Here is a 16,226-nt window from a genome sequence, read left to right on the forward strand (position 1 = left end):
ATAGCTTGGGGGTCCTGAAATTTACAATTTAAGTAAAGCCCCTGATGATCTTTCTTTCCATGCAGAGAAAATGACTGTAGTACCTCTGAGTCTGGAGAAGAAGATTTTTGAAATATTGGTTAATTTTCCCTTTGGGGCCCCGCCCTGGCCCCAGGGGTTGGGGTAGGAATCCCAATTTTACAATTTTGTAGCCTCATCTACCAAGGATGATTCTGACTAAGTATGAAAAAAATGAAAAAATGTAAAAAGTTTACGGACGACGACGGACAGAAAGCGTTTAGAATAGGTCACTTGAGCAAAGCTCAGGTGACCTAAAAACACGCTGACTATTTTGGACACAGTTCTATTACAATAACAAAGTTAAAATAAAATATCAAACAAAACTCTGTCAAGACATGAATCCTTGACCCTGTAGTTGACCTATATAAATAGCAACAGTGACTTTGGAATTGAACTTGGGACCCTGAAATATGAACCCACTTTAGTGATTTGAGGTATTTTCATATTTTATTTTTGAATCATGAAAGTGAATAGCGATGGAACGTCATGTGATAGAATAAGATGAACATGGATAACACCATAAATCCTGTCTTCCTTTGACCCCTATAAAATGGTAGGCATAAAAAACAGAGTTTGAATTATGACTTAACATATACCTGTATAGAATTTTCTCGTTATCTTTTTACTAACCAAAGAAAAAGTTTCTTTAAGTCCCAAGAAAAAATAATAAACATTTAAACTTAAAGCATATCAAAATAAATTCAGACAACTGGGAATGGGTTCGACATTAAACGCACCTAAAGTGTTTATATAAAATTTCTTAGACCTGCTGGGATAAAAAGTAAATAAAAGTTGGTGCCAAATCTGGGAATACGATTGCAATATGACATCTTTTCCTAATACAATGTAAATGTACAGTAGATAATGCAGTGAGAGGAACCAGTACAAAAAATAAATGAATTTTAACGTCGTAATTTGGCCATAAAAAATAACTCTGTATACGTACATATTATGATGCTTGCCCTAAATCTTTCTTCTCATTAATCTTAAGGTAAAGGGTACCAAATGCATTGCACCAGTTATAATCGGGAAGAAGAGTTCCACTAAGAACTTTTTTACTTGCAGTATTCTCCTTTCTATGCAGAAGATGAAGGAACCCAAAGGAGTTTATCTGGCTTTGAGTATAAATTCCCATAAAGTTATTTATCTTTCAGTGTTTGTTGGTATTTTTCACAGGCTCTGCAGACGATAAATTGGACATTTATATTGATGCTGGTATTTATAACTCCTGGATGGCAACATGGGTAAAATATATTTGTTTTGTTTTCCTTATTTCGATTTGATTCAAATTTTGAACAACTGTAAATGTGTAAAATGCATTGCAACATGTGTTTTTTATGAAATGATTCTGTTAAAAAGGAGTAGGACTTCCACAACTATTTTGCAATAGTTACAATTGTTATAATAAAGGTTAACTTAAGCTTGTTGGTACATTTTTAAAAGAGCAAAATGCTGCTACTATATATAAACCTGAAAATAAAATATTTGTATTACAATAATTTGAAAAAGGGAAGTTTTGCCTTTTGTTTAATCTATGCCTATTAAATGTATAAACTTTTGATCATTTAAGTATGTCATAATGTACAACAATGAATTTATATATATACTTCATTGTCAAAGCCACATTTTATATTATCTATAACTAAGAACTTGGGCTGTCTCTAATAAGCATATATTATGTCTTAACAGAAGAAATGAAAAGTTCATTGTGGGATGTCTCATGATGGCTCAATCCATTTAGAGTGGAGCCTGGTACGTACCTCATCATAGTTGTATTGACGACTTAACCCCTCGTCTGTTATCAGGTCATCATACAGGTCCAGCGAGGCCAAAGTATCATCCTGATCTTCCATCTGTAACAGACAACACAGAATACAAAGACCTGAAGGAGACTCCTGGCACCTATCATCAAAATATACATGTACATGATGTAGTTTCAAAATCACCTTGAAAAAAACTTAATCAAATTCCTGAAGATGTTTGTCTACCAGTGTCCATTCTCTCTCTCCTGATCAATTCAAGCTTTTTTTTCAATGAAATTTCCAGAAGAACTTAATTCATGTTTGAGAAAGAGCTGTATACATACTGCTCTTTCAGTTTGAAGTTTTGATCAACAGGCTAATTTCTCAATTTACAGTCAGAATTTCAAACACATTAGCCATGATTATTATTCAGTTCGGTTACTTAGATTTGGAGAAACCATAATTTCTGAAAAGCAGAGATCGCTATTATACGTGTAACAGGAAGGAGTAGTGTGCTTCCATCGGGTATCCAAAGCTTCTCAGACTCAGCCCACCGCTCTACAGATTGAGCTAAAAGGAAATTCCCTCTAGCGCAGAGCTAGACCGTAGTCCTATCTAAAATTAGAATCTGCCACATATTCATTCAAAACAAATATATTAAGTTATTAAAAATTAAACTTTATTATTGTACATTGTCATTAGTGCTCGGGTTCTGGAATATATGTGATATATTATCGTACCCACTAGATATCGCACCGCCTTCTACTAATAAATCATATTATTTTATTTATTAGTACTAGGGGGTGCGATAATATATCACATATATTCCAGAACCCGAGCACGCTATATGTGCTTGTACACTGAAAGTGTGTATTGAGCTTTGTCCTTCCGCCAATCTATGTAAACATTTATAACACTTCCAAATTTGTACAATTCAGTAACGATCTATGACGCTTACCACGGTGTCCGATGTTAATGGGTTCAGTTGAAAGTTGCATTTAACAATTTAACAATTTAGATCACTTTTTATCACAACTTTGTTCAGGCTGTCAAAATGCTAACTCCTAAAATTTGCCGCCATCTTCTGATTATGCGCAATGACTTCCGTCATTAGAGTTTCTTCGGGACTTTCAGGTCGAAGCTGTACATTCCGAAATACCAACTTCCGGTGATGTGGAGTGGCTCTGGATTTTCCTTCAACGATACCAAAACGCCAAAGATATTCAGGAAGTTGCCACAATGACGGGCATGCGACAGACTCCTCTTACTTGCAGTGGCCACACACGGCCTGTTACAGACCTTGCTTTCAGTGAATCAACCCATTTTGGTTATTTTCTCGTCAGTGCATGTAAAGGTAATTATACTCTTCTGTAATATCAGTGGTCATTTTAATGTTAACAAGTGGCAATATGGTCAACTGCAATTTGCCGTTTCAGCACCTGCTATTTTCCTTCAGTCACGACTTTATCCATATCATTTGACGAGAATACGTAGTTAAGAATATAATTGAGTTTCAATGAGCTGCTTACGTACGGTACTAAATCTTTCCATAATTTTCTCATAAATGACTATCCGTACGGTTCCCATAATAAGTCGAAACATATAGAGATGAGAGAAGGAGTACAGAGGAGAGCAACAAAACAAGTGGTTTCGGAAGTCCCAAAGTCATTTTGGGGGTCCTGAAATCGTTTCGGGACAAAATTAAGTCGTTTCGGGACTTACTCAAGTCGTTTCGGGACATATAAAAAATATAATCAAAATATAAATGAATGTTACAAGTTACATTTCTTTTTTCCCGTTTTACTCTTTTCCCTATTTAATGTGGCCAGCTTGATCAAGTTTCCCTTTTAAGAGAAATTTTGACAGTAAATTCTGCCAGGGACAGTATATAGAGTCACTATACGTCCCTGATTCTGCATATAAAAAGTATCAAATTTTACAATGTAGACTAGTAGGGTGTGTTTTTGTAACCCTCATTGTTGAAACTATGAAAACAGTGATCTCCTCACTGAGGTACGTATACTCGGAGCATCTCCAAACGTGTGTTTTTTTGTAAACCTAAGTTAAAATTATGAAATCAAAGAGCTCCTTACTGTTTGTTTTGCTGAAATTTTGAAAACTACTCAATTAAAAAGTAAACAAAACAAACATAAACACGTGTGCTAAACAAACAGTAGAAAATAATCGAGATGTCCCGAAACGACCCGGAAAAAGGTCACGAAACGACCTGACACCACGAAAACTTAGTTGATTACACCACAGACTTAGATAATCTAATCTAATTCCGTGATTAATATTACACACATAATTTATTGACACATTTTTTTTTTACATCAAAGGTGTTTTGCTCACCAGCAGTTTAATAACCTTTTGCTTGAGATATTATTATCAGGTGCTGTTGTTGACCCTGATATGGACTGATAGTTAATTTATAGGGGTTGGCATGCTCATGTGATAATATTATACTTCTTTCTGGTTCGTTTTTGTACTACCACAGACCACAGGGGTTCGTTACAAATGTGTGAAATACACATGCCATACTGAAATGGGCCATAGCACACATAAACATATGTGCATATTTCAGACATTTGTAACGAACCCCTGTGCAACGACTTAGATAGACATAATTCTGTAATCTGTTGTAATGCATACATTTTAATACAGCACTTAATGCAAAGCTAGACCTGTTCTGCTGTACTGTGCTTAGGTCTTTCATCTCAAAAACGAAATTTGAGAGATTTCTATTGGCGCTCTCACTTCCATATCAGAAAACCAAGTTTTCTTCAGTCTGCTTGGCAATTAATCTAATTACTTGAATTGGCAGTTGACAACATACATGTAGGTAGTATACTTGCTAATATTGTAGAATTTTTGTTATCTTCAACATGACATAACAGGTTTACAAATATGTATAGATGATCATCAAAAGTGCAAATTAGTATATGTGTGTATATTGTACATGTACAGGTAGGCACCCGTCCAGCCACTGACCACGCTTGATGTTGCTAACAAGTGTGCATGTCTGATCTGAGGGGAACGCTAGCAGTACTTTACAGTCATCTTCCTTGGCTTTTACATATGCATAATCTATCCATGTTCTAACTGGGAAACTAATAATTCACCTCACTGTGACTGAAGACTAAAATCATGTGTTGTACATATATCTTCTAATGAACCTAGAGTAAGGATATTTTGATTGATGGAGCTAAATTAAGGCTATCGGTTTCTAGTTTGTTAAAATATGACAATGTCACAAAAATTTGAGCTGTTACTATCTTCAAAGGAATCTGATGATCATCACACATCCTGAACTCATATTATTGGGAGGTTTTGTTTTAACAAATTTTATTATATATATTTATTAACATATATAAATAGATAAGATAACAGGCTAGGTCTATAACAATCTTCTCCAAGATGGTGTAATTATGACATTATATATATACATGTAATTAACAAGCTACTTATATTATTGTATTAAACTCATACACTCAATCATACATTCATACAATTATCTACTTACACACTCTCTATACACACTCATGTCAATACTCAATAATATTATTGGGAGGTTGGCATAAGCATTGAAGAGCAAACTTTTCAAAAATCCAGAATTAAAACTATTAACTTATTTCCTTGTGTTTTTGTATATATGTATTACTGAAAAAATGGTAATTGTACTACAGAAATTGGTTTTTGTAATTTGACTAATTGATTTATATACGTTGTAATTTATCTTAATCATTATAGATGGCAAGCCAATGCTTCGTCAGGGTGACACTGGAGATTGGATTGGAACATTTGAAGGCCATAAAGGAGCTGTATGGGGAGCCACACTTAACGCAGAAGCCACAAAAGTGGCTACTGGAGCAGCCGATTTCTCTGCGTAAATATACCTCATGAGATTGAATTATGTTACTGTGTACATGTTGGAACCTAATTTGTGTTGCACTGGACTGATAGAATCTTTCCTTGGTGGCATGACAGTACATGAAATCTCTAACCCAAGGGGTGATGTTTTTGGTTGTCTAACTACCATGGGTTAGACAACCAAATAATTACCTTGAGGGTAGGAGATTACTCTGTTCCACCCTCAAGGCATCCTCAATACTCCAGGGATTAAGCTCACTTTCGCTCTCTGCACCCTTAGAATATGTCATAGCAAAATTGAAGGCAAACGACTAGATATTTCATTGATCTCGGGTAAAAACACCTGACCCTAGGTTGATACCTGTCCTTTGAAGATTACAGAGGAGCGACACCTGACTGCAAAGCAACTCTATTAATTTTGATGTACATCAAAGGATCAAACTAGTCTTCTTGTCTCATCCACAATTCAAGGTGGCACACACTGAGCCTTCAATGCTGCTATGACATATTCCAGGAGTGCAGAGGGCGAAAGTGAGCTTAAGCCCTGGAGTGTCGAGGATGCCCTCAAGGTAGGGGTTGATTATTTTTCTCCCATATATACATCCTGTTGCTTCAGTCACAACTCCACAAACAGTAGTCTGTTATGTTTGATTTACCATTTACCTGTCCTGTAGAAAGATGATTATGGAGTCATAATTAGTTGTTATTTGACATCATCATACTGTTTCTTTCTGCATGCCATCTTTCATACCCTAAGGGTGACAGAAAAATCATGCCCTAGATGATAACAAGAGAAATCTTGAACAGGTTAAATGAGAGACAATTCAGTGAAGGAAAGGAGAAAAGTAAATCAATACTTGATAATAAATAGCAGATCTAAAGACACAGTAACTTGTCCGGAATATTCCTCCTTAACTAACAGGTGGATTTCATTGAAACTTTGCATGAATGATCGGTATCTTATGTAGTTGAGCACCAGCATTTTAATTTGAGATTTCGACCCTTTTTGAGTGAGGTGTGCCCCTTTGTGCGACATACTTGTCCGTACAACTCCTCCTTAACTAACAGGTGTATTTCATTGAAACTTTGCATGAATGATCGGTATCTTATGTAGTTGAGCACCAGCATTTTAATTTGAGATTTCGACCCTTTTTGAGGGAGGTGTGCCCCTTTGTGCGAAATACTTGTCCGCGCAACTCCTCCTTAACTAACAGGTGGATTTCATTGAAACTTTGCATGAATGATTGGTATCTTATGTAGTTGTGCATCAGCTTATTAATTTGGGATTTCAACCCTTTTTGAGGGAGGTGTGCCCTTTGTGCAAAATACTTGTTACTGGTGAGAGACTATGGATTGGTTTGCAATGCTTTGCCTTAGTTAGCCTTTAACTTACAGTTCTGGTTTATATAGCAGCGGAGGTATTAGTTAGCCTTTGGCTTACAGTCCTAGTTTTGTTTTTAAATCAGTGAGAAACCAACCAATATTTATTCATTAAAAGTACTGTGTTGTGAGCAGGACTCCGTTATATTTCAGGTATAATATCCAGTATTCTGACCATGAGTTTGGCACTGTTTTCATATAATCCCTCGTTGTTTGTTTAAAAAAAATGGTGAAATGGATACTGGTACATTATTGATATTATGTAGATATGAGTGGTCCCTTTTTATGGTTGTGTGATTTGATAGAGGGGTCAGCTATTTATAGATCACTCAATTACCATAAGAAACGTAGGTACAATCTTCCCTGCCATTCAGTAGCTTAATGGTGTTGGCTTATAATTAATTCTTGATTCCCCCATGAGTTTTGATAATGGACTATTGATACAGATCGGTCAAAATGCATTATTAGGTGTCAATGGCTTGACTCCACATTTCTAAATGTCCTTGTGTTACAGGAAACTTTGGGATGCCCTCAGTGGAGAAGAGCTGCACACCTTTACCCACAAACATATTGTCAAGAGCGTGGACTTTTCCACAGACAGTAACCTACTACTAACTGGCAGTAATGAGAAAATGCTGCGAATATTTGATCTTCAGAGACCAGAAGCTGGTAACCATTCTCGCAGTTATTTATATCACTTATACAATGTACATGTACTTCGGTACAGTAGTTTTATGTCACTGTTTGATTAAATATAGGAATTTAACAGCGGGTTTTTATCATACATTGAACATGTTATTAGGAGAGCAAAATTGTTACATTCGTATTGCACGAAGCCTGCTAGGACTTTGTGTTAAATATGGATATAACTAATTAGCATTCAAAGGAGCATGAATGTTGTAAAAACTGTTGAATACAAACATTTACACCAAGTTATAATTGTTATTACTTTATTTCTTTATATTTGAGGTGTTGATGTTTTGTGTGTTTTCAATGCAAACAGCATTCCTGGTTATGTGAGGCTAGAAGAGAAGCTTTAATATGACTGCTCCAATTAAGTTGTGTTCATAGTCTTATAAATGCAATTTATCTTGGTACTGTTTGTATATAGGTACTGGCAGCAAAGATATAATATACATATTTACATGTTTTTACGCAGTATGCTGTATGGAAAATAAATTAATTGGGCGTGTCAAATTAAACCTTTTATTTCGTATACAAACAAACTGTTTTAACACTACTGTCATATAAATAAAAATAATAATTTGAGGTTCCTATATACCACTTTATCACAACCTAGTTCCTAGGTCGTCTCAAAGCGGTTCACACATTATTATCAGTGGTAATAGAGCCTTTGCAACCAGCCAATATTTTTCTCAACTCCCTGGGGAGCATATAGTCAGTGCTGCCATTTCAGCGCTCACAGCTAGCATTCAACAATTTTAGCACTGCCCAGCCACGTACTCATTTACAGCTGAGTAGACTGTAACAAGTAGAGTAAAGTATCCTGCTCAAAGATACAACACAGTGCCGTGGCTTGACTCGAACATGCAACCCTTCGGTCACAAGCCCGGCGTCCTAACACTAGACTACCGTGCCTCCTGGTTTTATCATTTGTTTTACACTTACAGATCCCAAAACTTGTTTGAGTGGTCACACTTCCAATATAAGAACAGCCATATTTACCAAATGTAACACTCAGGTCATCAGCGCCTCAGACGACAAAACTGTCAGGTATGTATAGAAGTATATATACATGGGTATTGTTTACAGTAATAACTGTGTTATACATAACACCATCACATAAATTTCAAGAGGTGATTTATATAAGGCCCACTAGTGACTTTTGTAACCTCTTTTTACATACAAATTATAATAATGTTTAAATATTCTTTACTGCGGCAGATTGTGGGATGCCTCGAGTGGTGAAGAGGTTAAAAAGCTGGAGTTCGCTGCCATCCCCAGCAGCCTGGAACTGTCAACTGACCAAATGCTGCTCCTCATCACCCACGGCAACTTCACCAGCTTCTACAACGCAGAAACGTAAGATGTCAACTGGACTCTTTCAGCTTGAGCTTCCATCTGATATAATGTATTATGGGTTTGATTGTTTCCTATATGTCTCCATTAGCTTACTTGGCACAAACTGATTGTGAGCTTACACCATGACATCGCCTCTGTCATGTTACCATTGGGTAAAATGTATCCAGAGTCTTTGACAGCTAACTTTACTAATTCTGCATGGCTTAGTGAGTTGTTTCAGTGGTGAGTTGAGACACCAGTCATTGGCACTCTTTGCTTGACAAAGAAAACAGACCTTTTTGGAAATCTTGCAAAATAAGTTTTCACTTCATGTAAATCAAAGTTAGCCTTTATTCCACTAGATTGGTTTTAATAAAATACAGTGCAAAGCCTCCTACAGTTGCTATGGATGTGTTTTGTTAGTGTAATAATAAGAAGAAATTCTAGTAGTCACAATGATTTCATATTAGCAGAGCATTTTCAACATCTTGTGTAGTTCAGGTTGATTTTTAAAATAGAAAAGGCTTTGTTCAAATCAGGAAAACTCCAAATTGGACATAGACAAAAAAGTACAGGATATGCACTTGTTTCACAAAAGAACAAATGATTTAACTTTGCACATGCATTAATCACTCATTTAGCACCTAGGCTTTGCCATTAAACATTAAGGTAAAGAGCATCAGTGCTCTGTTCTTATTTCCAACGAAAAGAGTTCCATTTTGTTAGGTATTTTTCTGACCTGGAGTTGCTTGATGATTTACTAAAGCAAAGAGTTATATGCAGAACATATAATGTTTATTATTATAATTAGTTTTTTTTTATTAAAGCATTTCAACTATAGGGATTTGTACCCTGGATCTCTGGCTTACATAGAAAGGAGCTTATACGTGTGCCCCGAGTAATTATAATAAATATTTAGAATGTTGTATCTCTGTAAAAAAGGCCTGAAGTTCATAATTGTTTTTGAATAAATATATTTATATGTAATACTATGTTAACAGGAAAATAAATATTTTGTGCCTATTACTGTGGTAAAAAGGTGGAACTCTAACTGCACAAGCAGTTCCTGATATTATGATATAGGGGAGACAACCCAGTGTGGCAACAATGCAAAACAGTTGAGCATTCGACATATCCCTGTTTCAGCATTAGTTATAATAATGATATATGATAATTAACATGTATTTAAGTGAATTGTGTATATGTCATAAGCTTGTTTTTATTGGCTGGTTTTGATTAATATGGTAAAAACTTTACTTGACAATAATTTTAGTCACCCCTGGGGGAACCCCAGTGGGGACTATTAATTTTGGTTTCAGTCCCAGATTTTGACCTCTTTTAGGAGGGCTGTTGTGTATCTTGCTTCTGTCGGAATATACCAGGCGCTTATTACAAGCTCTTGGATAACTCAGATATTGATTTCCTTTTCAAACAGGAATAGGCACCTTTGAGGTTCATGAAGGGGTAAACTGTCGTATTATAAATTGCTATTGACTGATTTTGATATGTTATGTCTGACCAACGACTACCGTTAATATTTGCGTATAGGCGCACTTTTTTAAGGGGAAAATAAAGTGTTAAGAAAGGGGTGTCCACGATACTCAAGAACAATCCAAAACCAGTCCTTGGTCGCGACCATTTCTCGTAAATTTTTCCAGGATTTTCGGAAATGTTTTGATATATGCTAACAGCAATACAACTGCTAACTTTCGTTGAATAATCCCTGATTGCATTGCCAATTTAACAATTACGAAAAGTTGCAAGTTTAAGTAATATTATACTGTAGAATCGGATAAATAAACTCGAGTAAAGTAGGCTCAACTTTTCAGGACGTTACGTTTGATAAATACCACGTATTGGGAAACATTACGAAGAATTGCATCTGATTTATTACTCTGTGGTTAAAATGTCGTTCGTGGGTAAAATCTTGCTGAACTCTTTAATCTTGTCCGTAGGAATGTGTCAAAACGACACGGGTAAAGTGGCGAAGTTAGCAAGTTTGTGTAGGTCGCAAAGAGTCGAAGTTGCGTGATATTATTAACCGGCAGGAATTTACAAAGTGACATCCATGCGAATTGAACCGATAATGATAAAAGTTTGAGTTTGAAAATTAAAAACAGCAAAATACATTCCGATCTTTTCTTTTCGAAGGAGAATTGCTGATATCACAATTGTTTGGTGTTCTTCATGTCTTGCGAATTTGGCTGTTGGCGGTCCTCGTCGGAGTGACTGCCTTTAAACGTACAGTACACATTCTGCCGATGTCGATGACCGATTCAGTCGGATTTGCAGACGATCAGAAAACTACTTGGAAAAGTGTATTTCATAACAAAAAATAGTAGAAGATTTATCCGTATATAAGATTGATTTTTTTCTGAAACTTATTGTTGTGAAAACAACATTGTTATATAATAACCTGTTCTGCCCATGCCAGGTGACCGTGCACGTGTCAGCGCGCAGATCACCCCGTATTCGAGGTGTCGGTCAACGCTAACGTTATATTTGCGACATGCTTTCCTATTAATTCCCTGTGTTGCCATGGCTACCTGAACAGCATGTATGTATTTACACCTGGTAATTGTTTACTATTTTGATCGACAGGTGGAAATATATCCGTTGTAGCTTGGTCAATGATTTATCGGAAAATGATCATACAGAATGATGGGGTGACTTTCATGTCATTCTGACATATTTCTAGTTTCAAATTTCATTTTCTCATTACTCAGTAGACAAATGCATTTATTTTGGCTAGAAAATAATAGTTTTGTTGAAAATGCTGTCTATGTGTACACTTATATCTGATTGGTACTTAATCTATAAGGAGATGTGTTTCATCTTTCACACCATTCAGATAACAAATTCCAATGTATGCTGTTTTTGGGATAGTGTAACACCTTGTCCTAAATCTAGACATTGATAACTTGTTCCTTACTTTGTTTGATTGCATCCTCAGATATTTATACCCCCCGTGATGAAGTTGGGGAGGGGAGGGTATACTGGATTCGGCGTGTCCATCGGTCTGTTGACAAAATTTGTCTGGTTATGCATTCGCTTNGGGGGGGGGGGGGGGGGGGGGGGCATATAGTGTTACGTATACCCATGTCCCTCCCGTCCCGTCCATGAGCGGGGACATTCATGTCTAACAGACATTTTCTAGTTTTCAATAGATTTCTATGAATTTTTTTTCTGTGTAGAGACAGTACCATATGTTGTTGTGCCCCATGAAATAATTTTGCAATTCAGATCTTTCCAAAAAAGTTAAGCCCCTTTATGTAAAAAATTGACATAACTTTGTCTGGCTATGCAATTGCTCATTGTTCAATAGATTTCTTTGAAACTTTTTGTGTAGTGGCAGTACCATGCAGAGGTGCCAACCATTCCTCTTTTAGCCTAAATTTTACAATTTTAACATAAAATACGCACTTTACAATTTTGTCGATTTACTGTATGATTTTGTCCTATTTCTGCTGATTCTAGAATGTTCTGCCCGTTTCCGCTTTGTTTTATTATAATATCCTGTTCGCAGTCTTCTCAGTGTTTTGAATAAGCCTAGAAACTGAAGCGTATATGTGACTGTGATCAAACTTCCCCTTTCTTAAGCAAGAAAATGATGAGGAAAATGGGCTCTCAACAAAGAGATAAAATTGATAGTTCAGGTAGCCAACCCCAAAAAAAGAAAATGCGATGGGATCAAAAATTTAAACCAGAATACAGAGAATAACATTTCCATTGTCAATATACAATTTACATGTATGCGGGGGTATACTTGTATATATGTATAACAAGGGTTGGTATCTGTCAAATTACTTTATAGGTTTTCCCTTGAAAAATGACACATTTTATCTAAGGAACTTTTACCAGATTTGAACCAGTTGATAGCTAAAAGATAGTTTATTTTATAATTGCTTTTCTGTAATAGAAAAATGTTAATTCCCATTGTTTGGTTATAAAGTCACTTTTTTATCAAACTAGAGTATCAAATAATTTATTCTGGTTATACAATTATTGATTTACAATAATAGATATGAGTTAATTTTATGTCTGCACATAGAGAGTTATGTCCCTTGTTGATAAAAACAGCCATCCAACTACCGCTTCTAGACTGTTTGAACTTCATTTACAATTGTTTTTATAAGTTTTTACTGAACAATTATACATAACAAAACAGATTTTACAACAGCATAACAGAAGGTCGAAGTTGATAGCTTTGAAGGTTATTGGTAACTAATTATAAAAATGTGCATTGATAAGGTTGCCTAATACAAGCGTCAGCTGTAGAGAATTTCCCTTTAGCTCAGCAGTAGAGCGTCTGGCTGGAGAGCCAAGGGTCGCAGGTTCGAGCCCCAACGACAGCACTATGTTTCCTCTTTCTACTATAAGCTGGCGCCATTGGCCCTCCCCGTTCAAGGTAGGAGAACCCTTGGCAGGGAGTCAAAGCAGTTGGGTTGGTGTTGAAAAAAAGTTGGGAATAGTGTAAAAGATGTGCATTGATTTGGTTGCTTACAAATGTCAGCTGTAGGGAATTTCCCTTTAGCTTAGCGGTAGAGAGTCTGGCTGGAGAGCCAAGGGTCGTGGGTTCGAGCCCCAGTGACCGCACTGTCTTTATCACTTTTCCTCGTCCTACTACATAATTCCCACACATGTTTTTGTTCCTTCAGGTTAGAGAAAATCAAAGAGTTTGAAGCTCCAACTCAGATCAATTCTGCCTCACTTAACATGTCTAGGAAGGTGTTTGTAGCGGGTGGAGAGGACTTCAAGATGTACAAGTTTGACTATGAGACAGGAGAGGAGCTTGGTATGACTTTTCAAACTTACATCAACAAATTATCAATGTGATTCATTTTTATGTTGGTAATAGACGTAAACAGATTGAGATTTGCTGCAAATGTGTACTGTTTTGACTAAATTTTATTAGTGCTTCATCATCAAAATTTGGTGGCATTTGATTTAAAATATTCATATTAACAGTATCGAATTGCTTCTATCTGAATTAAAACCTCTACTTAAGTGTAGATGACAAAGACTTAACAAGAGCTATTAGTAATATTAAGCAGAGTTACTAATAGCTAATTTCCTGTTCATTCTTTAAGTAAAATCATATACAATTTTACAATTCTGTGAGGTGGTTTAAATTATTATGATTGTTTACAAAAACAAACAAGTCAGATTGCAAATAAGCTCCTATCAACTTTGCACGCTTAGCCATTGATTAAATGTTCTTCGTAATTCAATTTTACCGTCACATTTAACCAGACTAGCTTCATTAACTGGTACAAATATTATTTCGTTACAGAATCATTCAAAGGACATTTTGGACCAGTGCATTGTGTACGATTCTCTCCGGACGGCGAGCTGTATGCAAGTGGGAGCGAAGACGGAACTTTACGACTGTGGCAGACAACAGTTGGAAAGACTTACGGCCTGTGGAAATGTGTCTTGCCTGATGAGGCAATAAATAATACAGACTCTACACCGACAAAGGCTGAGGCTTAACGACTCATTCCCTAACACAGTGTAAACCATGTATTGGTTTGGCTGAAAAGAGCTGCAAAGCCATAGACATCAGTCTGTGCGTCTTCACCTGCCTGTGGATTAGTAACACGCAATCACAACCTGCCTCTCTTTTTGTGCACTACGGCCTGTAACATGTGATTTTGTCAGTTAAGAACAGTCACACATGATGTCATTCCATCAGCGCTGCCAATTATGTCTGTAGAAATTCATTTTATAAAATTCTTGATCATCAATATTTTATATTTTTGACCAGATAATTTTATTCAAGTCATAGCAATTTTGCCCAATGGTGTCTTGCTGAGTCTGTTAATGTTGGTAATTGACCTGAGGAATCATCTGGTGTAATACATATGCATCAGATATCAATAGGAACTGCTAGTCTTGAACACAGGAAACAATTTCTACCTGGAGAATTTTAGTACAAATACATGTATGTTTTTCCTGATATGATTTGCAAATAATTTGTTACCTAGTAAATATAACTCAGAAGTTTGCAGTGTTAGATTACCAACCTTGCAGGGCAGTGTATTGAAATTTGAGTCGCATACAATGTGGTAGTATGGTAAAGTTTTAACATATTTGACATTGAGGGGAATTGCACCAATTGGTTGCCATGGCATCAAATTAAAAATCTATGTTTGTGTAATGAAACTGTCTCTTAAATGTGATGTAGGACAATTTTACTGAAAGGATCGTACAAAAAAAAGTATGGTAACTACACAGAGAATAATTATTTAGCATTATTTTCATGGTGTGAAGTTTGGGACACGAATAAAATGATGAGATTTATTTACAAAACATAGTTCTGTTTTCTTTCCAGACAGATCTCCTGTACTCTGTATAAGAAATAAGAAAAAGACTGAGTTCTTCTTAGGACAGATTACACATGTATGTTCTGGTACTTTCTCCCTCCTCTTCCTATGCAAGGTACATGTTTATCTAGACAGGTGTATCCACTCTTTCACCAGTATGTGTTATCTGTTTCTCCCACCCCTCACAGGTGCATGCCTTGTTTTGTTAGGGAAAAGATAAAGTTGTTATTCTATTCACTGTTCACTGTTATTCTTCAACACTTTATGCAGTTGAACTAGGTAGCATCATCAATTTTGTCACACACTTAATGCACCCTCGATGATGGCGCGGTGCACAGGCTTCACCATGCATTTTATCTTTAGCTCGACGGGCCATGGTGCTGCATCAGCTGCCTGTCAGTCATTTACCCAACCTTTACAGATATCTTATGTCACAGAGATCAAATGTATTGATAACCTTTCTATATGAATAACTAAAAGGCCTTGGGTGAGGATATTTTGCCAGTGATATGCTGGGACGAAGGGCTACCAAGTTGTTCAACTGAATTACCTTGTTTAACCTAGGTCACAGGTGTCAAATGTGTTGAAATTTTTTGTAAGGTTCTTCTGGATGACCCAGAACTTTATGTATTGATATTTGGCATGTACTTTAATTTAGTCTATTTGAATATATTAGACCTTGGTCCACTTCAAAGGTTCAAGTGTGAGATCAATACCAGATAAGCAATGCAGGTCAATGGGGCCTCTTGTTCTGTTTCAAATATCTTATCTGATTTTTCTAGCACCTCAAACAGAGATATCACACGTCATACCCCATGCTAGTTTT

The 16,226-nt window shown here is 36.2% G+C and overlaps 2 protein-coding genes and 1 long non-coding RNA gene across 4 annotated transcripts in view; 2 read left to right on the forward strand and 1 right to left on the reverse strand.

Annotated features, from left to right (window-relative positions):
- The window catches only part of LOC110456432, a 4,112-nt gene extending 1,364 nt beyond the window's left edge, over positions 1 to 2,748 (forward strand). Inside the window, exons 2-3 of the long non-coding RNA XR_002463583.1 lie at positions 1,237 to 1,304; positions 1,866 to 2,748. This is a non-coding gene — a long non-coding RNA (uncharacterized LOC110456432). The remainder of the gene's footprint in view (positions 1 to 1,236; positions 1,305 to 1,865) is intronic.
- Positions 1 to 3,008, reverse strand: part of LOC110456428 — a 17,886-nt gene extending 14,878 nt beyond the window's left edge. For both annotated transcript variants that reach the window (XM_021507192.1, XM_021507191.1), the window contains exons 1-2: positions 2,761 to 3,008; positions 1,821 to 1,913 (exon numbers count right to left, since the gene is read on the reverse strand). In XM_021507192.1, coding sequence (XP_021362867.1) covers positions 1,821 to 1,913 — 93 coding nt within the window. In that variant the 5' untranslated portion in view covers positions 2,761 to 3,008. The remainder of the gene's footprint in view (positions 1 to 1,820; positions 1,914 to 2,760) is intronic.
- Positions 2,944 to 15,386, forward strand: LOC110456431 (serine-threonine kinase receptor-associated protein-like). Its single transcript, XM_021507195.1, has 7 exons — positions 2,944 to 3,156; positions 5,553 to 5,688; positions 7,567 to 7,721; positions 8,684 to 8,786; positions 8,958 to 9,095; positions 13,733 to 13,869; positions 14,368 to 15,386. Exons 1-7 carry the CDS (start codon positions 3,042 to 3,044, stop codon positions 14,565 to 14,567), a joined length of 984 nt encoding a protein of 327 aa, XP_021362870.1. The 5' UTR covers positions 2,944 to 3,041; the 3' UTR covers positions 14,568 to 15,386.
- Positions 15,387 to 16,226: the final 840 nt, after the last annotated feature.

This window comes from Mizuhopecten yessoensis, unplaced genomic scaffold (genome assembly GCF_002113885.1).
Source record: "Mizuhopecten yessoensis strain PY_sf001 unplaced genomic scaffold, ASM211388v2 scaffold8745, whole genome shotgun sequence".
Lineage (NCBI taxonomy): Eukaryota > Metazoa > Mollusca > Bivalvia > Pectinida > Pectinidae > Mizuhopecten > Mizuhopecten yessoensis.